Below are 25,032 nucleotides of genomic sequence, written 5' to 3' on the forward strand. Positions count from 1 at the left end.
GCAACAGAGTATTCCTACACTCTGGTACTTCTACTTTTACTCAAGTACAAGATCTGAGTACTTCTACTCAAGTACAACATCTGAGTACATCTACTTTCACTACAAGATCTGAGTACTTCTACTTTTACTCAAGTACAATATCTGATCACTTATTCCACCTCTGGTAGTGTGTTAGCCTGAATTGTAGCCACAAAATCACGCAGAGCTGCATAAAAATAGACTCACAATGGTAACAAGTGGAAAATAATATTTACAAATGTGTACAATGATTTGTAGGTAATTTTGACTAGTCAAGACACCATCTTCAAAGGAAGACTGTGTTCATTCTACAATTACATGGGATTAAAGCAAAATGTAGTTTTACTTGTATAATACTTCAAGATTTTATATCAAAGCCTGTTTCTAAAAGTATCAACCATAGCGACGCGGTCAAATCCTCAGTTTATAATTTATAACAACATACTAACAAGCTACGGTCTAATTACGCAACCAAGTAGTATGTTTCGTGCCTGCGTCTTTTTGTCTGGTCGGGTCTTGGAAGACCGGAAGCTGTGGGGTTCATAAAAACATGTTCTTACTCAATATCAAGCCACGATTATTGTTTTTATTTTAAATCGTATAATGTCTGGCTTTTTTTGCCGTCTGTTAGGAAAAGAAATGGGGCTCAGAGCCTCAGAATACTGAAATCTGTATTTATTTTTTTCTTTCCAATTGGTTATTATTTGTGACCCACTCTATCGAAATCAGTCAAAAGTCGCAACGATAGTTACGTATGTAACTACGGTTCTATGAATACTGGATGACCGCCAGAGGCGGTGCTTTAGCACTGGATATCTTCTGTCTCGCGCATGCGTAGGTCGAATATTTATATCAACAAAGTCACGTGTGACCCCGTATGACACCGGAAGATATAAGTTCCGGTGCTGTCAACGGGCTCAGTCCTATGGAATCTTCTCGCAGAAACACGAAATTCCGAGTGACCAAGAACTCTGGCGGTCATCCAGTATTCATAGAACCGTAGTTACATACGTAACTATCGTTCTATTTCATACTTACTGACCGCCAGAGGCGGTGCTTTAGCACTGGATGACCTATATCAACAGAGTCACGAGGAAGTCTGAATACTCACCTATAAGGATGGCCTAGACGGACTCTGCAGGAGGACCACACCCAGCGGGTGAGGGGCGGCAACATTCACCCTGTAATATCTGGCGAATGTGCTCGGATATGCCCATGTGGCCGCAGCACATATGTCCTCCAGGGGCACACCTCTCCAGGTCGCCCATGATGTGGAGACACTTCTGGTAGAGTGGCACTTTACTCTAGGTGGCAAGGGACGGTCATTCGCCTTGTATGCCTGGGCAATGACGTCCACGATCCAGTGGGACAAGCGCTGTTTTGAGAGCGCACAGCCCCTTCTAGGACCACCGTAACACACAAAGAGCTGCTCAGACTGACGCATGTCAGCGGTAGTCTGGACATAAGCTCTAAGGGCCCGCACCGGGCATAGGAGTCTCGACCTCTCTTCCCCCTCTCCTGATGGGGGGTCAAACCGTGCCAGCTGGATAGGCCGATTAAAATGAGAGCGTGCCAGCACCTTAGGGAGGAACGCTGTGTTCGGCCATAAGGTGACACCTGAGCCATCTGAGTTCCACCTCAGACACGAGCTGTTCACAGACAAGGCCTGAAGCTCGCTTACACGTTTTGCTGAGGTGATGGCAAGAGGGAAAGCAGTCTTAGCTGAGAGCCACTTCAGTTCTGCCTGTAACAAAGGTTCAACAGGAGGCAAGCATAGGGCATCCAGCACCAAGGGCAGGTCCCATGTAGGGGCCCTTGGGATATTCGGGGGGCGAAGCCTCAGAGCTCCCCTTTAAAAAGAGGGATACCAGCCTATGGCTCCCCACTGTGCTGTTGTCAGCCCTTGCGTGTTGAGCTGATATAGCAGCCACATACACCCTGACGGTAGCGGGACACCGGCCGTCGTCCAGGAGGGACTGAAGGAACTCAAGGGTCGTAGGTACCGAGCAATATGCTGGGTCCTCATTTCGCCCTTGGCACCAGTCAAAAAACAGTTTCCACCTGTTTTCGTACTGCCTACGAGTAGGTTGTGCCCTAGCATTTGAGAATAGTCTTCCTGACAGACTCTATGCAGTCGCTCAGCAGTGGGTCGGGCCCAGTGGCCAGACCCACAGCTGGAGGTGGCAGGGGTCGGGGTGCCACATCCGACCCTCCAACTGAGACAAGAGGTCCTTCCTGTTGGGGAGACGCCAAGGCGTCCCACAGCAGAGTCTGTGCAGCAGATGGACAGGTCCGCACCTAGCTGGGTTAAACAAGGAAGTTTAACAGGACAGCCTAGCCAGGCAGCTGCTGCTATAATGAAGCAGCGCGTCTATCAGGAGCGGGGGCGAGAACACCGCCCTCACTGGTTGAGTTAATAACGAATGCCAGATGCAGCGTAGGCGGGAGCGGAGTGCGACAACACAGCCTTCACCAGCTACCTGCTGAACGGAAAGAGTAGAGCAACGCTCCTACTCGCCGAACACAAAAGGGATGTAACTACACCCATGTTACCAGCAGAGGGAGCGGGAGCGAGAGCACTGCCTTCACCTAGCTGGAAAAAACAAGAAGTTTTAGCAGGACGGTTTATCCAGTCGGCTGCTGCTAGAATAAAGCATCACGTCTACCAGGAGTGGGGGCGAGAACACTGTTTTCGCTGGTTGAGTGACTGTGTCCAGAGCCACCCCAATGAAGGTTAGGCTCTGAGAGGGGTTCCGACAACTCCTCTCCATGTTCACCTTGAGGCCTAGCCGGGCGACATGAGAGAGAAGGAGAGCCGTGTCCTGGATCGTCTGTAACCGGGATGGTGCACAGATTAACCAGTCGTCCAAGAGAGGGAGAGTCCAAATGGGAGCACCCTGAACTGGAAATGATGATCTCTGAAGGCAAAGCGAAGAAACTGCCTGTGATGAGGCACAATAGGCACATGACAATAAGCGTCCTTCAAGTCGACGGACGTGAACCATTCCCCCCTGGCCACGGTACGAAGAACGTCCGCTGTGCTCAGCACATGGAAAGGTCAAATCCTTAGGAACTTGTTGAGACTCCTCAGATCGAGGATTGGGCGAAGTCCACCGCCTTTCTTCCTTACCAGGAAGTAGGTCGCGTAGAAGCCCGGACTGTGAGATGGGGTCCACAGGCTTGATTGCACCCTTGGCAAGGAGGACTGACAGCTCCTGGTTTAGGGCGATTTATTTTGCCGGGTCGCTTATGGTGGTCATTTTGACCCGGCTGAAGACTGGGGCCAGCGTCGGAACTGAAGCTTGTACCCTTGATTTAAGGAAGCGCTAAGAGCATCCTGCTGCAGGGAAGCTGAGAGGGCGAGCATGAGGTGCCTACACGGCCCATGCGCGCCGCTGCATCGTAAACCTTAGTGAGCAGGTCATCAGTGACCCGACATTGGAGTCGAGGGCACCTGGCCTCCGACCTCAGGGCTTCGTCAGGGGAAACTATGAGGGAAGCAATGGTAGGCTCAACAGCCGGCGTGTGGTCAAGGCCAACTCTTGCCGCATCCTGCATGGCTACCAAGGCTCGGCCATCGGACGTAAGACTGTAAAGAGCCTTAGTGTCCCTCCAGCATGCATGTAACTCCCTCAGATACTCACAAGAGGGAGGAACAGTGCGGGTGGCGGGTGCCGGAGTGCGCCTAAAGAACGCACTGGCAGGCGCTGTTTCGGGAATGGAGAGCCAAGAGGAGTGACCTCATCTGGGCTAGCTCAGTCGTGAGTAGGTCTACCCTGGAGGACAGCCTATCAGGCTTAGTCCTCTTCTTGGGCGGTGCACCCGCAGCCTCTGCGGCCCAACGCCTAGGATGGGTAGGTTGGGCTGGAGTCGACTGTGCGGGGGGAAGGCCACCCTCAGTCAGTAGTTCAACCTCGGCAGCTCTTACCGCACGAGGCATGATGGTGCAATTCATGCACGGGTCCTCCGAAAGGCCCTCCCTCAGATGCTCGAGGCCAAGACAAGAGGGGCAAAGGTCATGGCCATCCTCTGGTTAAAGAGGAGCCATACAGGTGTTAGAGCCGTTAGACCTAGCGATAGCTAGAGCACTCAGCTGCCTGTAAATAACTGGCCAGGAAACAAATATGCCGTGGAGGGGAGTGAGCACAATAGTAGTTAGCTTGAGCGTGAGCACTCTAACTGGAGTGAGAAAAAATGAAGTCAGTTAATGGGTTTATGCCGTGAGAGGAGAGCGGAATACTCTCTCCACTAGCGCCGCAGCGAGTTAGCCTAAGCGAGAGCACTCTGCTAACTGAAGGCTGGAACGGGCATTCAACTGTGTGCAGGGAGAGGGGAGCGGATTCACTCTCTTCACTAGCGCTGTAGCAAGTTAACTTTGAGCGAGAGCACTCAGTTAACTGGAGGATGGAACAGGAACCAACTGTGTGCAGTGAAAAGGGGAGCGAAGACACTCTCTTCACTTGCCCTATAGCAAGTTAGCTTTGAGCGAGAGCACTCAGCTAACTGGAGGATAGAACAGGAACTAATTGTGAGCTGTGAGAGGGGAGTGAAGACACTCTCTTCACTAGCTCTGTAGCAAGTTAGCTTTGAGCGAGAGCACTCCGCTAACTAGAGGATAGTACAGGAATTAATTGTGAGCTGTGAGAGGGGAGTGAAGACACTCTTCACTAGCGCTGTAGCAAGTTAACTTTGAGCGAGAGCACTCAGTTAACTGGAGGATGGAACACTTTATGTGTCGTTGCCACTCTTTGCATATCATGTATATATATATATATATATATATATATATTTTTTTTTTTTTTTTTTTTTTTACCCTGTTTGTAAAAAGTAATTTCCTTAATGTTTTATGTGAGGGAATGGAAAATAGCTCAAAGCTAAATCTGGCACTGTTACGTTTGACACCTTTAAATGTTTTAAGTGTTCATTACAGTGCATTGTCCCTGTCAAATAAACGATTAAATAAAATAACCAATTGTGCGCCGTGAGAGGGGAGCGAAGACACTCCCTCACTAGCACTGTAGCAAGTTAGCTTTGAGCGAGAGTACTCAGCTAACTGGAGGATAGAACAGGAACTAATTGTGAGCTGTGAGAGGGGGGCGGAGACGCTCCCTTCACTAGCACCGTAACAGTTAGCTTGAATGAAACCACTCAGCTTAACTGGACGATAGAATAGGTAAAGAAACAATGTAAGAGGGGGGCGGAGACGCTCCCTTCACTTGCGCCGTAACAGTTAACTTGAACGAAAACACTCAGCTTAACTGGACGATAGAACAGGTAAAGAAACAATTGTATGTAGTGAGAGGGGGGGGCGGAGACGCTCCCTTCACTAACGCCGTAACAGTTAGTTTGAACGAAAACACTCAGCTAACTGGACGATAGAACAGGCAAGGAACCAATGTATGCAGTGAAAGGGGGGGCGGAGACGCTCCCTTCACTAGTGCAGTAGAAAGTTAGCTTTCAGCGGGAGCACTCAGCTAACTGGATGATAGTATAGGTAAAGAACCAAAAGTATGTAGTGAGGAGGAGGGCGGAGACGCTCCCTTCACTAGTGCAGTAGAAAGTTAGCTTTCACCGGGAGCACTCAGCTAACTGGATGATAGTACAGGTAAAGAACCAAAAGTATGTAGTGAGGAGGAGGGCGGAGACGCTCCCTTCACTAGTACAGTAGAAAGTTAGCTTTCACCGGGAGCACTCAGCTAACTGGATGATAGTACAGGTAAAGAACCAAAAGTATGTAGTGAGGAGGAGGGCGGAGACGCTCTCTTCACTAGCGCAGTAGAAAGTTAGCTTTCAGCGGGAGCACTCAGCTAACTGGATGATAGTACAGGTAACAGTAACAAATTAGCGAGAGCCCTCGGTTAATTTGTACACAATTATCTCATTAGTTTGAGAGTATATAGATATAGCACAATCAGCAATAATTGGTAGCGATCTCACCGGCTGTGTGCAGGAGCGTCCGCTCTTTACCGGTCCGGAGCTCCTGGGGTCCGGGCGGTGAACACCGCGGTCCCCTCCCTTGGGAGGACGGACAGCTCGTCGCAGCCTTTGGAGGGCGAGCGTTTTTCCTAGCCCGCAGCTCCGATCAAACGATCGCAAGGCTACAGGTAGCGATGAGCTAGAATCCCAATTTTCAGTAAGCTTAGCTTGGCTTCTACTCATAAGTAGTAACCTACGCAGCGAGAAGATGAAAAAGGACTGAGCCCGTTGACAGCACCGGAACTTATACCTTCTGGTGTCATACGGGGTCACACGTGACTTTGTTGATATAAATATTCGACCTACGCATGCGCGAGACAGAAGATATCCAGTGCTAAAGCACCGCCTCTGGCGGTCAGTAAGTATGAAATAGAACGGCTCATTTAAAAAATAAACGTGGATTTGTGTAAAAAAAAAATAGTTTTTCAGGGTTCGGGTGTTTTGTTTGATTTTAAATAAACAAAGTCTTGGCTTTCAGAACATGAAACTGTTATTGCCAAAATCTCATGATAAAACATTTTTGAAGCTTGTAAAGGGACGAAGAGGCAACTCTCAATTCGCACCCTGCTCTTCTGCAGCGCCGCTCCCCCTCCCTCCGGCTGAAATTATGAAGTAAAGGCGTATAGTAATCATAGATAACATGACAGGGTCCGGGACAGTTTGTTTTCAAATAAACAAAGTATTGGCTTTCAGAATATTAAACTTGTTTCAGCAAATAAATAAATACAACTTTGAAGCTTGTAACGGCATAATTACAAGCGGAAAACGGAGTAATTTAACGTCACAGCAGGCATAACAACAGCCGGTGTTTCTTGTGAGTGTTTCCCCGGTACACAAACACAATACACACAAACGCAAAAATACACAAACACACACACACTTGCGAGCTTCCCCCAGACCAGTAATACAAACGAAAATGTGTCTTCGGGTCAATGCGACTGATTTCGATAGAGCAAGTCACATTTGGTTTAGGCACGAAACATACTACCAGTAGAAATACATTGCTTTTCAAATCGCTCTGTGTCGAATCAATAGATTATATTTCGTGACTACACTATAACACGAAATGCCGTGAGTGGGTTGAATTACAACAGTGAATGCTTCATCCTCTGAACACCACAGGATGGCGACTGTAACGCACATAGGTACGCTCCTCTGAAATGATTGTCCCCTGCAATTATTATTATCCCTCATCGAGTTCGCTATTCAGCTTGCTAACGTTAGCTTAACCCTCCTGTTATATTCGTTTTTTGTAACAGCAATAATATTCGTGGGTCAATTTGACCCACTGCATGTTTAATTATCCAAAAATTGTCAGAAGCCCCAAAATCCATATTTTCTTTTGTACATAGTTTGTACCTTTTATTACTATCAATGAAATGAATATTTAGTGCAATTGTGTTATTCACCTCTCACAGATCATGGTTCCATTAGAATAAGTCACTCGTTTTTCACAAAATATATACATTCAAACACGTTTTTCTATTTTCTTTTTTACATTGGAAAAACCTTGATATAAAATACATTAGTTTTGCATAACATAACATTTTTTAAATTACTTTTAAAATGTTCCAACTTTTTTTCCAATTGGTTGATGTTGATAAATAGAGACGAGACACCTCTTCTGTTCAGGGTCAAATTGACCCGTTCACTTAGAATCAAGCCAAATGAGTCATAACATAAGGATTGGTATTGAAAGTATTTTATTGTAACAGCAATTAAGAACGTGTGTGTGTGTGTGTGTGTGTGTGGGGTAGTGTGTGTGTGTGTGTGTGTGTGGGGTAGTGTGTCCCCTTCTAGCCTCCACTTTCACTTCCAGGTGCGGGGTGTCTGTCTGTCTGTCTGTCTCGCTCTGTCTCGCTCTGTCTCGCTCTGTCTGTCTGTCTGTCTGTCTCTCTCGCTCTGTCTGTCTGTCTGTCTGTCTCTCTGTCTGTCTGTCTCTCTCGCTCTGTCTGTCTGTCTCTCTGTCTGTCTGTCTCTCTCGCGCTGTCTGTCTGTGTGTGTGTGGAAGGTTACGATATATTATATACCGTATATCCCATTTGAGCCCTCTGACCCCTTCTAGCCTCCACTTTCGTGTGTGTGTGTGTGTGTGTGTGTGTGTGTGTGTGTGTGTGTGTGTGTGTGTGTGTGTGTGTGTGTGTGTGTGTGTGTGTGTGTGTGTGTGTGTATTTCTGACCCCTTTTAGCCTCCACTTTCACTGCCGGGTCAGATTGACCCGAATACCATCTCTGTGATATAGACATGTAGGGGGGGGTTCCAAATGCATGACATGAACCATTTTCATTTTTCCTTGTTTATTGCACTAATTAAGGTAAGGAGAAGAAGTTTCATACAAAAAAAATACTTGAAAGTATTTTTCGTAGATTTTCAACCTTTCAAACGGGTCAATTTGACCCTGAATGTAACAGGAGGGTTAAACAAACGTAACATGCAACCTTAGCCTAATCTAAAATGCTCTACCACGGCGTACCTTTCATGTGGCTCATCAGCGCATACTCTCCCATCGTTATTTTTTGCAAACTTTGCAGGAGGCTACTCGTGGGCTTGACCCTCGTCTTAGCCATGGCTTGTATTTGTCTTCTGCTAGCCAACGCTCGTTGAAACTGCAACCTCCTGGCATACTGTCATCTATTACTCTCATCAGAATGCCCAGGTCACACGTAACAAAAACACTTGCAGGTCACGCGCATACATTTACAATTTCAAGCACTTTATCCCAAATTCAAGCACCATTCCCAAAATTCAAGCACTTTTCAAACCTTGAAAACACCTCATACAATTTCAAGCATTTTCAAGGATTTCCAGCACCCGTACGAACCCTGCCCATAGCATGACTGAAACACCTGTGTAACCCATACAGGTCACAAATGCCCCTTTCACACCAACGTGGTTCCAGGGCCGGTTCGGAGCTAGAGCCTGATAAGCACCGGTTTTTCCTGTTCACACCGCAGCGGAGCCGGCTCTTTTCCCCGAAAACCGGTTCTTACCAAGCTCGAAAATATTGTCCGTCTAGAAGCAAGAACCGCATACGTCACAATTAACGTCGGAGGTGGGATTAATCTGATCAACAACAACAAAATGCTGCAAATTCTGTTCAGCAACACACGCAACTAAGAACCAGGATGGATGCCAGTAAATTGGGGCTTTCACACCAACGCGGTTCCAGGGCCGGTTCGGCGCTAGAGCCTGAAAAGCACCGTTTTTTCCTGTTCACACCGCAGCGGAGCCGCCTCTAAGCTCCGGAATCCGGTTTGTTTCAAGCACCAAAGAATTGTCGGTCTAGAAGCAAAAACCGCATACGTCACGCTTACGTCGGAGGGGGGCGAGATTAACCTGAGCTAGCAGTTAAAGGTGAGTACAGCAAATACAAGTTGTAACAAGCAATAGCGCTGAGCAAAGTGACTAGAATGCAACCACACACTTGTAAAAAAAAACACACTTTATAAAGTCAGGCAACACTAACCAGGCTTCGTGTGATTCTGTTTATTTGTACCTTACTTTGACCATCCGTTCGCTGTTATTGATCATTGTGGAGAGCAGGCAGACGTTTTGTTTTGTATTATAGCAGCTATCGGATGGAATCAATACATGGGCTGCACAGGTTGTCATGTCCGACTATCACAAGTAGAATCATAATGAAAAATACGCCGGTAAAATGTGCCTGTAGAAAACGGTTTATGCCACAATAGGATAGCAACAAGTAGTCAAGATAGTCAGTTTAGCTTCGGTTGCTATGCCAACATCACCCATTTTATACCAGAGAAGCGGTCGGTAAATGCCGCTGAAACACATTAATAAACAATGAACCACGGCACTCTGGAGAAAAGTATAAGGTTGGAGAAGTCGTTTTTTAATTTAATCTGGCTTCGTATGATTAAAAGCAACACGATCATCGACCCGACGCAGTCCCCCATTGTTGTTGTAGTGAGCGTCGTAACGCCGTTGGGGAGAAAATCAGCAACGTAAACGGTGACGTCATGACGCAGCAGCGGCAGCACCAGTCGTGCTCTGGGCGGTGTGAACAAAACGGGGGCTGAACCAGAAAAGCTCTAGCATTTCGCCTTTCTTTCATGCTGTGCAAAGAAAAAGCAACCTCTTAATCCAGATATCTTACCATGACTCGCGCATGCATTCACGTGCACGGTTGTGGCATGACCACCAAAACAGAAATATATGGACACAAGATGTGTGCAAATGTATTTCGTTTTCTATCCATGTGGACTTGATTTAAGTGGGGGGGGACCTAACCTCCTCTAGGGGGGTCCCATGCTCCTCCAGGAAGAATTTTTTTTAAATGTTGAAGTTAAAAGCATCAATCTGGTGCACTTTGAGAGCAAAATTAAGAGATCTATGGATACATCTCTCAACACCCATATGAAACAGAACTCTAAGCAGATTTATTTTGCTTTATGGATATTTTACAAATCACTCCCCTTTCAAACTGTATTCTTGTTTATTAATACAGGGTTCCTGCAGGTTTCACCAACTCAAATTTAAGACTTTTTAAGACCTTTTTAAGACCACTTTGAATAGAATTTAAGACCTATTTCACTGCAATAAAGTATGAAGGAAAATTGCTATGAAAGAAGAAATACGTCCCATAATTACTTACAAAGTAAATGTATTCATGTTCAACATAAGAACAATGACTGAACATAACAGCATAACAGTACACAGAACTGTGTTAGCGTGTTAGACAAAAAGTGTGTATGTGTGTGTGTCTCTGTGTGTGCTTGAGTGTGTGTGTGTGTGTGTGTGTGTGTGTGTGTGTGTGTGTGTGTGTGTGTGTGTGTGTGTGTGTGTGTTAGGGCTGTGCAATTAATCGTATTTTAATCGCAATTACGATTTTGGCCTGCCACAATTACGAAAACAACATAATCGAAAAAAACGATTATTTTGCTTTGCTAGGTTGTGACAGTGCACTACAACATATTTGATGTTGGTATTTATTATTTTTGATATTATTTATTTAAATGTATAATTTATTTAATTTATTTTTGTATTGGTTTTTCAGTTGAATTATACGTTCAGGGTAATCAACAGTTAAAAAGATACTGTTCAAATTATTATTTGTTTTAAAGTTCAATAAATGGATGTTTTCAAAGTCAATGAATAATCGTATTTAATAATCATGATATCAATTATTGACCAAAATAATCGTGATTATGATTTTTGTCATAATCGAGCAGCCCTAGTGTGTGTGTGTGTGTGTGTGTGTGTGTGACGTGTGACGTGTGTGTGAGAGAGAGTGACAAGAGCTATATTCAGAGCTCTGCTGCCTTGGCTACAATCTTTCATCGTTGCTGTTGTATGATAGGTGTTTAACTACGGTATTTAGCGTCTACAGCACCTCCGCTTTTACGCCGCCTACACACGGCGGCGTGCGTTGCCGCTTCAACGCTTCTGCCCATTCACTTTGAATGGGGTGACGTCACGCTTCGCCAAACTGCATTGTGGGAGCAAAGCATAGCTTTGTCTGTTTCAAAGTAGAGCAAGTACAAGCGCTGGCCAATCAAACCACGTGTATGTTGGGAGAGCCAGACCGCAGTTAATTTCCTCATATGTCAAAAAAATAATAATCGTGGCGGTAGGGAATCACCCGGTGCTATACGACCAGTCCCTCTTTACCTACCGGGATATAAACCGGAGGAGCCAGGCATGGAGGGAGGTGGCAGAGACAGTGGGTGAAACTGGTAGGTTTTCGCCTGTTTGGGGAGTTTATATCCAGTGTACTTCGTTTGAATGGACAGCTAGCAGGCATAGACAGTATTTAGCCAGCATGGAATGTTGCGTAAAATAGCACCATAGACATTAATGTCATAAATGTTCATCATATAAAGTGTGACATGTAAAACCTTTTATGCAATTGACAGGAGAGATTAATTTGATTGGTTGTTGGTCGCGTTGCTCGCGTAAACTCTCCAAGCTCAAGACACGCCCACTGCCAAGCGTCAACGCACGCCGCCGTGTGTAGGGGCCGTTAGGGTTGACGTAGACCCAAACGTCGCCCGGAGGTCCCCCGGTGTTGTTGCGGGAGCTACTGCACTAGCTAACGCTGCACTAGCTAACGCTACATTAGCAAAACAAACGCTAATTTCTTTTGCAAAAGGTGCAGCGGGCTTCAAACACGTTCCCCTCTACTGGTTTCAACCAAGCACTAAATTCGATGTTTTCCAATCAAATACGGTTGAACTTACACTTCCCCATATTAATTTGTAAGTAGATTCGAAGATACATGAGTTTCTGACTGCCGCTAGCTGAAGCTTGGTTGTCCCCTGTCAGACGAGACATATACCACGTGATGACACGTTAGGCTCGTGTTGTGTTCAAGGACCCTCACTCGCTTGTTTAATTTTTTTGCGGCCTAGATTTCTTGAATTTTTTGCGGGTGTATATAAATTACCTCGAGGGCCATACCAAATGGTCTCGCAGGCCGTATACAGCCCGGGGGCCGGAGGTTCCCCACCCCTGATTTAAAGCCTGGCGAGGAAGGGGGGTGGCCTTGTGGAAAGTGTGATGGACTGAAACGCTTGACAAACACAGATAGAGCTGGAAGTATGAATACTACCAAACAAGTATATGCCCTGTTCAGCTCTCTGTGACAGCGGCTTTTTCAATATTTTAGCTTACTGCTGGAAAAGTATCTTACTATATGCCAATAATTCAGAAATCATGTTATAATAAATGAAAAAAAACTCAGATTTCTCTCGCCAGTATGTCGTGCATTTCCTAATTACAACACTACGCATTTGTTTTATCATTCAAATACAAGTGAATACCAGCATTTTACACTTCTGATTAATTGTCATTAATCACAAATGAATATTGTGATTGACGCAATTAAATGTATTCATTCACTAACACATGTCAGTGATCATTTGCCAATTTTCTCTATTGGTGGGAAATAACCTGTACAACTGCAGTTTTTGCCTCTTCTGCATTGGCTTCACTGTTTGGTCTCAATATCTGAAAACACATAGATTTTCAACAACGCAGATTTACAGTGAGCAGGAATTCAGCTGCAGCGCCTGCTCTGAAAGAAAATAAATGTTTAAACAATGAAACTTCTAAGTCTCTCTTACAGGGGGGTTGGTGGAGGGGTCCTTCCTTCCCACTGCTGCCTGGCTGGGCGAGGAACCGCTGGTCTGAGGCAGTTTCCCCGGGGTGCGCCTGCCCTGCGGCAGGAATGTCGAGAAGAAGTTTCTGGAGGGAGTGATGGCGGTGCTGACCGGGCGCTGGCTCGACACTAAGTCACTAAGGAGGGCGACAAAAAAGAACATAAGTAATACGTCGAAATAATGCCACCCTCACATTGATGCCCTTGAAACATTTAGAAAGTTGTTTTTCTTTTGAAATTGATTTAAGTTCTGCTTTTAATAATATTCATCCATATATCGTCCTCTAAAAAAAATCTATTGCAGGTGAATTTCATTTTTTATCAAGTGGTATTATTCTTTTACATTAAACAGGCCACAACAAGTCAAAGTCAAGTCAGGATTCTGTAATACAGCTGTAGGCAACACGGGGGGGGGGGGGGCAGGCTCAGTTTCCTCAGCTCCAGGTTTGTTGTACGGTCAGATGAGCATACTAGTACATAAATGTACGCAAAACTGCAGAAAGTGTGTTTGTTCCCAGATGAAGAGCGAATCATAGTTCTGTGGCCGTACATGGTCAGGACATCACACACTAAAGATATTCAGGGTTCTCAGTGTTTTTACATAAACGTCAGCGCCTCCATTCAGTTACTGCTGCAAAGACTCAGAGCTTATTGTCATCTTTATATAGAGCAACCTAGAGTCTGTTTCAGGTTTTTTACCCGCTGGTTTTGTAAAGCTAAATGTTAAGTTTGAGGCCCAAATATTCAGAGAGGTTGAGATGGCAGGAAAGATTAGCCCTTACACCCCTAGAAATGTTTAAACCGTCAGCTATTCAGCAGGCCAGCAGGACTCTATGTTAAAAAATTAACGCCACTAATTATTTTAACGTGCGATTAATGCATGTGTATTTGTCCTCGGCCCGCCCCGTAGTTTCAGAGCCCAAAGGCTTGACGTTGTTGTTGTTAGTTGGATGGTGGGAGATTCCAGCGAGAGATATGTATACCAAAAAAGGTGTTTTAAACAGCAAGCCAAGCACACAGCTGATGCTGACAGCCCCCGCTCCTGCCGCTCGCTTGCGGCAGACCACGCTTGAAAGTTTGCCGGGGAGACGCCTGGACAACAACAGCGATAGCTAAATGGGTGGCTACAGCTTAACATTGTGGAGGACGAGGGGCTGCGTTAGATAATTCGGATTGCATCCAACGTGTCGACTGCACATCACAGCGCATTATTTTGACCCACAGTGGGAACTTCAGTCTCATGCGAGTAAAACTCTAACACAGAAAATACCTCCCCAAAACGCCTCGTTGGAGATACGTCACTGCCCATTTGATTCTTCCGGGTACCGCATGATGTCATGCGGTACCCGGAACAAAATGGACCAATCCGGAAGAGCTATGGCCACACCCAGCGGCGCTGGCCGCACCCTCTGCCAGCCTAACATTTACTGTTGGAAGCTCTGGTTCAGTTCACAATCGATCCAGTCATGCCACTGCCAAGGACCTGTTTCCTGAAATGTGAGGAGAAATCTGAGCTGTTTGTCCTACCGACGGAAGAACCACCACGAAGTCAGTGGTTGAAATTTCTTTTTAACACTGTTCCTTCAGAGGTTCGAAGAACGTTACTGTGTGCGCGGCATTTCACAGACGAAAGCTTCCAAAACATTGCCCAGTTTGAGGCCGGATATGCACAGCATTTGAAACTGAAGGACGATGCTATTCCTAGTTTGTTTGGACCGTTTGGAGCAGGGGAAGATTCGGGTACACAACCTGTAAGTTTGCATTGTTATTTGTGTATTTATCAAACAAGACTGTTTAAATGTGTAAACGTGTGTCGGACTGCTAAGCCATTGACACAGTGCTAACTGTGCTAACTAAGTTGCTAGCGTTTCCATATATCAACTCTATCAGCAGATGGCCTTACATACATGTATCTCATAGCAGGAGAATGTCTGCATTCACACACGAAATACTCATAGACAGTATACTCCGGGTGATTTGCCGTACGGTCAGTCGCGAAATGTAATTACATTATAGCTGGCGTAGCGTGTATGCTACCGAGCTAACCAACGGAGCTAGACATGGGTTTGCTCGGAAAAACATTTTTGTTATGCCAGCTACAATGAATGTAGCAGACTACCCGTATAAGATTGCAATTGTAAACACATTCTTGCTAGCCTAATATGAATCACTAGCTTTTGTTCATAGTGGTTTTATTACACTAAACAAGCCATTGACACAGTGCTTACTGGGCTAACGACGTTGCTAGCGTTTAAATATATCAACTACAATGTCAGCAGATGGCCTTACATGTTTGTCATGGCAGGAGAATGTCTGCAGTCACACACGGAATACTCATACAGTATACTCCGGGTGATTTACCGTACGGTCAGTACATTACAGTTGGCTTTCCTCCGAGGTACGCTGATAGCATGTATAGCTAACGAGGCTAGCTATACATGCTAGCGGAAAACAATGTATTCATGCCAGTTACAATGAATGACCGAACGTAGCAGACTACCCGTATAAGATTGCAATTATAAACACGTTATTGCTAGCCTAATATGAACCACTAGCTTTTGTTCATAGTAGTTTTATTACACTACATTATAGTTGCCGTTCCTCCGAGCTACCGTTCATATCCTGTTAGCTACCAAGGTAAACAAGAAAGCTAGGTTAGCATATTAGCTGGCAAGCTTACTGATTAGATAGATGGATTAGATAGATCCACACTCCTACCACAACTACTACTAAAGAATCTAAAACAACTAAGTTTCTCTAATATTTTGTGATTTGCATTTGATTTCGTCTAGCCAGATCAGGAAACTACTGGCGTATCTGGCGGACAACACACACACGGGATGACCCACTCTGATGGCTCGTCCTAAAAAGCCCCGGCAGCCGCTTACAAAGCTGCGATAGGCAAGATGCCGAAAACGCCTATAAGGGGAGGAATGGATGATATACCGTGTATATATGTATATTTACGCATGTTCATTTTGTACATTTCTAAAAATAAAGTTTGATGGAAATACTTAGTAGGCCTATCCTTTCTTTCCTGAATTATTTGCTCCTATAACATATCATTCATATATAGCAAACCATGATTTGATTTCTCATCAAACAGTAGTAGTTTATTACAGGTAAAAATAACTTACTCTTCTATAACAACAGTTGTAGGTACAGTTCGGTTAGTTAGCGTATAAAATATACGGCTGTACCAACGCCATTATAAGACTGTTGTTCCGCTGAGAGCGACCCGAAAAAAGCACTGTTAGACATGGGCGGAGCCTCTCTGGTGCTTGACTAATCAGAACAGAGTGGCCGAGCTGACCAATCGGAGCACACTAGGCTCACAGGGAGGGGGGGGGGGGGGGGGGCAAGAGATCCAACGAGCCGTTTAGTGGAGAGAGTGAATACTGCTGAATACACATGCTTGACAGAGATGCTGTATGCGAAACCAATGTGAGTTTGGAAAATTGCACAGTATAAATCTATTTTAGTATACCTCAACAATGGAATTATGATCAGTGGAAATGGCCATGACATGGGCCCTTTAAATCAATTCTTACAACTCATATTTATCTACTGGTATACCAACACATTTGTATTCTTTTTGTCATTGTGTGTCATTATGTTTTTAAAATGAAAACAAAAGATGGATCGTACTGACAAGAAACAACAATTCATCAGGTGAATTGTTTATTTGGCCACATCAACTGCATCACAGCACACGTAAAACAGCATAAATACTGTATCATTTACAATAAGTTAGTTAAATGTTTTCAAATATATCTTTGATATAAATAAACTGAAAATAATATAGCAGTTATGTCTGCTTAAAGGTGACTGGGATAAAGATAGTGGAGGGACTGAACAATTGGTCTTCTACAACGTCTGTGAAAACAAAACCTTTAGAATTAAATCAGAATTCTTATTCAGCTCACATCTGACTCTGGCATCGCTCACCATGTCAGACTCTCCAGAACCGGTACTAATAGTAAAAGTAAAGAACTTTAGCACTCTTTATTACGCAGAAGCATGTTCTGTTCTAAAATTCAGCAACGGTCTTTTTTTATACACTCAACAACTGAGACTACATAGTGAAACCTTTTAGATGAAATTCCAGTAAAACAAATGCAGTCAGTCCATGCACTGAGGTCAGATTAAACAATGAGTAAGGGCAACCACATGGCAACTTTTCTGAGAGCTAAGCCTTTTTTTGCAGCCGCTCCGAGCGCTTTGGGTTGGAAAATATTTGACTTCAGTAAAGAGCTGGTGAAATCCCTGCTGGAAATGGAGGAGAAGCTTGATTTTGTATTTCAGACAGTAACTGTCCTGACAAAGACCTAAGGTGAAGTGTTTTTCTTTAATATGTACAACATGTACGACTGTTGGACACTTATCTCCGTATGCTGGCTGCCGAAGCTCATTCAGACAGAGCATTCTGAGAGCAAAACCCTTCCGGATGATGTTCATGGTGCAAACACACATGTATAGAAGCACAAATCGATAGTTAAAAGCGAAGGGGCAGAGCTATTCTGTCACGTTGTCATAGAGATGTTAAATAAGAGCCCTGCCAGAGAAATGGGCTCTGTGGACACAGGGCCTGAAGTGCTTCCACCAGAAACATGTCATGTGACTGCCCTCTGCTTGATAGAAACAAAAGCACACAAAGCAAAATCAGGGAGGAAAATCGCAAAAGTGCAACGGTAAGAAAGAAATAAGATGGCTGCCTTCTGAAACAAAACATAAGGGGGGAGACCTGCCAAGTATCGCTTCTAGGTGCAATAAAGAACTTTGAACGTGAACAGAGTGACAGATGGCAGCCATCTTAGAGAGTCTTCAGTAATACAGTGGAGTTAAAGTCTCACAGCTCAGTGTCCCCAAGGCGGTCCATGTTCTGGACGTACAGCGGCAGCTTGTGGTGGACCGTCTCCTCGCCCTCCCTCTGCTCCCGGCATTCCGTCTGCAGAGCAAATAGCTGGAACACACACCACACACACAGTCAGCCTCAGGACAATCACACAACACCATCAGAGTTACAAAATAAGAACTCCCCAAATAGGCATTTTACTGTTATTATACTGAAACACACACACATGTTGTATGTGTGTTGCTTTAACATCATTATGAGCCTTGTAATGTAAACCTGATGGGGCCGCACTGTAGCAGGAAGTAACACGTCTGTGTGTTTGTGTGGACCAAAATAGCGTTGCAACTGTGAAAGATGGATGCATGTAACTTTTAGGTAGGAAGTTGAGATCAAAATAAAGGTCAAGTTTGAAGATAAACTGTAGGAGCCAATTAACACTGTGACTATAAAGGTAGGAACCTATGTTTGTGGTTAGAGGTTCCGCCGGAAGTCCATACCGTTTTTGACCACACATACACGATTACAAACATTTGCTAAAGGTATTGTGTGAACCGTTAATATCGTGTATGGTGAATGAGAAAACAAAGCAAGTTAAATGGAAACCAGTGAAAAGGAAATAAATGGACTGTATCGAACTGGAAACTTTGTTTCAGACTTTTATTCACTTAGCAAAATGTGTGTGCTTCAATTATGCCAACATAGCGGATCCTCAGAGGTTTAAAGCGTTGGCTTAGCCTCTACATAAACATTTTCAAAAGTAGTTTTTTTAAATCATGTATTCTCACCATCTGGCGGAGCTGTTCGTTCTCTTCAGTCAGACTCGTGGTCTTCTGGACTTCAGAGTCAAAGCTGAGGAGGACGGGCTGGGGTGAGAGCAGTTAAGAACCAGCAGTTCCAGTTTAAACAGACAGACAGACAGACAGACAGACAGACAGAGTTCAAAGAGAGACACCAGAATTCACTTTTCATCTAATGGAGCAACACACTGGACATTAAACTGCTCATGTGAAACATGGCAGCTTCGATTGAGCTAAAGGATATGCATACACTGGAAGAGGACAGACAGGAAGTTGTGCAGTGAAACCAGGAAGGTGTCAGCCCACTGGCGGGAGAAGTACGGAGAGAAGGCAGGGTTCTGCTCGGGGGTGCCAATAAACGGCAGGATGAACCAATCGCGCCACTCGGTCTGAGTCTGCAGCTCCAGCGCCTGCTTCTGGAAAAACTCCTGAGTCTTCTCCAGGTTTCCTTTCTGGTTGGAGGAAAGGACGGAGTCACGTTCTTTATCTTTATGCGTTAGAACAGAACTGTGTTCTGGGTCTCTATACAGGCTGTTACCTGGATGGTGTTAATGACGTAGAATCTGTACAGGCTGGTTCTCAGTTTGTTCACTGTGGATCTGTACACATCCTCCAGTCTGCAGAACAGACGTCTGTCCAGGTACTGCCAGTACTCCCTCAGACCACACAGGTCAAAGCTCTGCACAAACTGCTGCAGCTGCTCGATGATCTTATCCACCTGAAACAGAACATGTTTCATGAAGACAAACCTAGAAAATAACCCACTCACATTGAGAACAGTTGCACATTACTCAGTCAAACATAAATCCCTCCATATCTCCGTCAGTGGTACCCTGAAGCCTTTCTCCTTGTCGCTCTTCATCTCGGTGTCCATGTGTTTGAGGGTGCTGGTGAAGCCCCGGTAGATCAGATACTCCCGGACATGTTCGTCTGTCCTCTCCACTGCAGAGCCCATGCTGACCTCTGACCCTGCAGGACAACATGTAGTACAGCGAACAGTTCAGCTATTAGATGATCTTCCTGGTCAGTCAACAGCAGTAAGAATGGCTCGGTTGTGATCCCATACTTAAATGTCACCCTCTCAATATCTGTACAAATACAACAGTATTTGAATATCTTAATTTGTTTGTACATTTTCAAATGTCTGAGTTGTTTTGCGGGTGATAGAGGTGTGATATATGTGGTATGGAGTAATCAGGTGTTTTATTTTGCTTTGTAATAAGAAATATAGTACAAATATGAATGTATATTGACCTTTGGACGGTATAATAGACGTATGCAGCTGTTAGGCTGAAGGCAACATGATGTTTAGAAGAATAAGACTACCATGTCCAATCTGATCCAATGTTGGGATATTTGGAAGGGTTCTTTTATTTGATTATTAATCCCATTCAGATTTCTTCATTTAGAACATGTAGGCTGTTAGCACTTCGTTATCAGTGGATCAGTGACACTATGATGGTGGTTTCCACATGTTTTGGTCATTTGAAAGATTTAAATATTTTCTGAGAATATGTTTACATTAAGCTAAATGTTTTATTACTATCTGATAATAGAAAAGGAGTTGGATACTCCAGTTAAACTGCTACTGATTCAGATACAGCACCTCGAGTACACATCTGACAACAGGCTCTGTGTTCACTAGGGGTGTAACGGTATACGTATTCGTACCGAAAATATTCGGTATGGGCCCTTCGGGTCGGTACACGTGTGTACCGAAGTGTACCGAACGAATATAACGTTAAACGTAAAAAATGTAGAACGTGAAAAACTTTTTGGAAGTAATATCAGGTGCTGCGTCGCAGCGTTCAGTGTAATTTGCTCCCATTGGGTTCAACGCGTCATAGACCGATCAAGTCATTTCATTGGACGAGAGGCATACTATGAGAGCTGGTCACAGGGATGCGTTCAAATGTAGTCAGTAATTTGAGGAAATGGCGAACGCAGATACAGTTGAGCTTGAAAATCCTCCAGCATCATTCAAGTCTCCGGTTTGGGAACATTTTGGTTTCGCAGTTACGTACAAGGATGACGGACAAAGACAGGTGGACCGAACCAAAGCTGTATGTCGGCATTGTTCAACTAACATTGGTTACGCGGCTGGCAACACACATCAAACTTGCACACTCATTTCAAAAGGCATCACCCGAACGTGAATATCACCGGTAACAAAAGAAAAATGACTGAAGTGCAAACCCAACTCCCACTAGCATTTAAGCCTCCACCACTCAAAAGTTCAGTGCCATGTTAGCAGAGCGTTACCTGGCTGTATCATGGATGTATAATAAGAACTGTATCTGCTACCTCTGTCCCTAGCGAGAGGGTGTTCGCCACAGCAGGAGACATTGTTAGTGCCAGCAGATCTGCCCTTTCGGAAAGCAATGTGGACAAGTTAATTGTTCTTTAAAAAAACATGAAAATACAATGACAAGCAAGCAAGTCCTAGTGTCAAGCTGGCTGCTTAGGTGAGTACTAGTACAGTACAGTTCAAGTACAGATTATTTCAGTTCATCGAAATGCTGCACCTTAATGTTTATTTTATTACATTTTGTATTTATTTAAGTGAATATTCACAGTTTAATAATAATTAAAAACCCAAAACAAATATTTTATGTTTTGGGAGTACTAGTACAGTACAGTGCAAATACAGATTATTATTATTTCAGTTAAGGCGAGTACGGCAAATAAAAGTTGTAACAAGCAGTAGTGCTGAGCAAAGTGACTAGAACGCAACCACACACTTGTAAAAAAAAAACACGCTTTATAAAGTCAGGCAACACTAACCAGGCTTCGTGTGATTCTGTTTATTTGTACCTTACTTTGACCATCCGTTCGCTGTTATTGATCATTGTGGAGAGCAGGAAGACGTTTTGTTTGTTATTATAGCAGCTATCGGATGGAATCAATACATGGGCTGCACAGGTTGTCATGTCCGACTATCACAAGTAGAATCATAATGAAAAATACGCCGGTAAAATGTGCCTGTAGAAAACGGCTTATGCCACAATAGGATAGCAACAAGTAGTCAAGTTATAGTCAGTTTAACTTCGGTTGCTATGCTAACATCACCCATTTTATATCAGAGACACTTTCATAACAGCGTTGTGATGCCAAACAGCGTCAATTCAGACTCACACATATTCACTTATGGGGAATTGGGGATATGTATCAGCTGCTTGTGTGACAGTCAGACAGTGAATACTTTAGAGCCGTGTGAGCTAACCCGGAGCTAACGGGAGAATAAACTCCCGTGGAAGAGCAGCCAGCACTGCAGTGGTCGCTAAATGCCGCTGAAACACATTAATAAACAATGAACCACGGCACTCTGGAGAAAAGTATAAGGTTGGAGAAGTCGTTATTTAATTTAATCTGGCTTCGTATGATTAAAAGCAACACGATCATCGACCCGACGCAGTCCCCGGCCCGTTGCTGTTGTGAGCTCCGTTGGGGAGAAAATCAGCGACGTAAACTGTGACGTCATGAGTCATGACGCAGCAGCGGCAGCACCAGTCGGGCTCTGAGCGGTGTGAACAGAGCGGGAGCTGAACCGAAGAACCGGTTCTGAACCAGAAAAGCTCTAGCACGGAGCTAGAACGGGAAAAGCCTTGATGTGAAAGGGGTATAATACACTGATATATACGGAGCCCCTAAAGCAGGGGTGTCAAACTCAAGGCCCGGGGGCCAAATCCGGCCCTCGACTTCATTGTATGTCGCCCGCAAGAGCTTGCAAAGAATATAATATAATTATTATGAGGTTACATGCCGCTTTACAGAAGCACGTTGCCCATAAACTACATGTCCCACAATGCATCTCATGGTACCACTTTACAATAAGACTACCCTTATAAAAGGGTTTACGAATAGTTTGTAATTAATTAAGTTGTGAACATTTTATAAATCATTAATAAGCTTTTATAAGACATGAGATAAACAGGGCAATTGTGACCGGTTGCTTGCCAAATAGTGAGCCCACATTTATCTGTACTGCTAAGTCTTATATTGGCTACTAAGCTTACTTCGTCTTCTTCATCAGCCAGCATCCTTGGTATCTGTTGCTCACTGAGTTGATTCTTGCTAAGTAGCCAATATAAGGCTTAGTCATCTTGCCAAATAGAGAGCCTGTGTTGATGTATGAAAACTATGTTAGAACTGGTTTATAAATGGTTCTTAATGATTAATAAAGTGTTTACAACCTAATTCATAACCTAATTATAAACCCTTTATGAATCCTTTATAAAGGGTAGTCTTATTGTAAAGTGGTACCCATCTCATTTTGTGACATTCTTACTGAAGAGACTTGCAATTATTTGCCCTAGACTTCTGCTTTTCAGACGTAGTTAATTATGAAGTTATTACCCTATCCCATAATAATCCAATGCAGAGGCAATAATGTAATATAATTAGGGCTGTCAGTCGATTAAAATATTTAATCGCGATTAATCGCATGATTGTCCATAGTTAATCGCGATTAATCGCAAATTAATCGCACATTTTTTATCTGTTCTAAATGTACCTTAGAGGGATATTTTTCAAGTTTTTAATACTCTTATCAACATATGAGTGGACAAATATGCTTTATATGTTTGTTTATTATCATTTGAACAATGACAAATATTCTCATGAATATTAAACACAACAACCTCTGAACATTACAAATATTCGCCTCAATTCAACCTGGAACCTCTCTCATACAATAATACTGTGTGTGTGTGTGTGTGTGTGTGTGTGTGTGTGTGTGTGTGTGTGTGTGTGTGTGTGTGTGTGTGTGTGTGTGTGTGTGTGTGTGTGTGTGTGTGTGTGATGGATCGATCGTTGGAGCTATGTGCCGCTCAAGGCATATATGCTCGAACGTGTGCTACCTGGACGCTGCAATCATGTTGCGCGTACTATCCGTGCTGAGTGCGCTGACTGGCTACCTGCATAAAGTCAAGTGCTCGGCGCAGTTGTCGGCGAAATGTCATTGAAACAGCTCCAGATCCGTTAGCGCAGCTAGCTAGCACCAGATGCTAACAACAACAACACGTAAGGTGTGCCTCGCTCGCGCGAGTCGAGCCACACATACACACTCCCTCCCGGTCCTCCCGATGGCCAGTCCGGGCCTGCTGGTGAGCGTGGAAGTGTGGTCTGCCACAAGCGGGCGGCAGGAGCGGGGCTGTCAGCATCAGCTTGTAGATGGTATTTTAAACTCGATGCGCTCTGAAACTACGGGGCGGCCGAGGACAAAAAATACACATGCGTTAATCGCGTTAAAATAATTAGTGGCGTTAGCGCGTTATTAACGCGTTAACTTGACAGCCCTAAATATAATACATTATATTATATATATTAAATATTTATATATGTATTTATATATAGTCTTAATACTAGTTGAACATAACATATTGATAGTTGTATGTGTTTTTATATGTTTCTAGTTATTGTGCTTTTTATCTTGTTCTTAATTATTGTTTTATTATTTTACTCCTATTGTGTTATTTTATATTTGTTCCCTGTACAGCGCTTTGGTCACTGAGGTTGTTTTAAATGTGCAATATAAATAAATAAAGATTGAGATTGAAATGTACAACCGGCCCTTTGAGTGCAACCATAATGCTAACCCCTAGATTCCACCGGGTCCGTCTGCGTCGCGTTACGGCCGCGTTACGGCTGCGCCGCCAAGATCGCGGCCACTCAAGTCAATGGGTGCTATTCCACCAGACGTGCCGCATTACGGCTCAGAAGCGTCCCAGAAGCGTCTCGGCGCTGGGCTCGGCTCAAAATAGGATGCAAGTCTATTTTCGACGCGAGGCGTTGCAGAGGCGCCGGGCAGGAAGTGGACCCGTCAGAGAATCCAGTCAATCCCAAAAATAAACTAATTTTGCAGACCCTATCCCTCCGTAGTCTTTCAAGTAGGAGGAGAAATGCCAGCGTTCTCCTCCGGTTTACAGGCACTGTGTAAATTATATATATATATATATAGAATAATTATGATGATGAATGCATTTTTTTACCACTAAAATACAGCAACATATCTTTGATTCATGTCGTTTATAACTGGAATATTACAGTTATTATTAACTTTGTCTGTACAACGTAGCCTGTCCAGGAAATATGCCCAAATCAACAAAAACTGCGAGCCGGCACGCAAGACGCTCCGCTTCTGAAATGCTCCTGAAACGTGCCCGGTAGGGCATGATATCTCGGGCTAGTATCTCATGCTCACGAGAAACTAACCCGTTATCCCGACTTTTTTTTTGTTGAGAAAGTTACCGGTGCGCCAAGTAGGA

At 44.2% G+C, this 25,032-nt stretch overlaps 1 protein-coding gene across 2 annotated transcripts in view; it reads right to left on the minus strand.

The window, feature by feature from the left end:
* Positions 1–25,032, minus strand: part of wdr91 (WD repeat domain 91) — a 57,370-nt gene that overhangs the window by 22,432 nt on the left and 9,906 nt on the right. For both annotated transcript variants that reach the window (XM_034120237.1, XM_034120236.1), the window contains exons 2-7: positions 19,599–19,735; positions 19,305–19,484; positions 19,011–19,218; positions 18,755–18,837; positions 17,968–18,077; positions 13,080–13,251 (exon numbers count right to left, since the gene is read on the minus strand). In XM_034120237.1, the coding sequence (XP_033976128.1) occupies positions 13,080–13,251; positions 17,968–18,077; positions 18,755–18,837; positions 19,011–19,218; positions 19,305–19,484; positions 19,599–19,721 (876 nt within the window). In that variant the 5' untranslated portion in view covers positions 19,722–19,735. The remainder of the gene's footprint in view (positions 1–13,079; positions 13,252–17,967; positions 18,078–18,754; positions 18,838–19,010; positions 19,219–19,304; positions 19,485–19,598; positions 19,736–25,032) is intronic.

The sequence above is a fragment of the Trematomus bernacchii genome, unplaced genomic scaffold (genome assembly GCF_902827165.1).
Source record: "Trematomus bernacchii unplaced genomic scaffold, fTreBer1.1, whole genome shotgun sequence".
Lineage (NCBI taxonomy): Eukaryota > Metazoa > Chordata > Actinopteri > Perciformes > Nototheniidae > Trematomus > Trematomus bernacchii.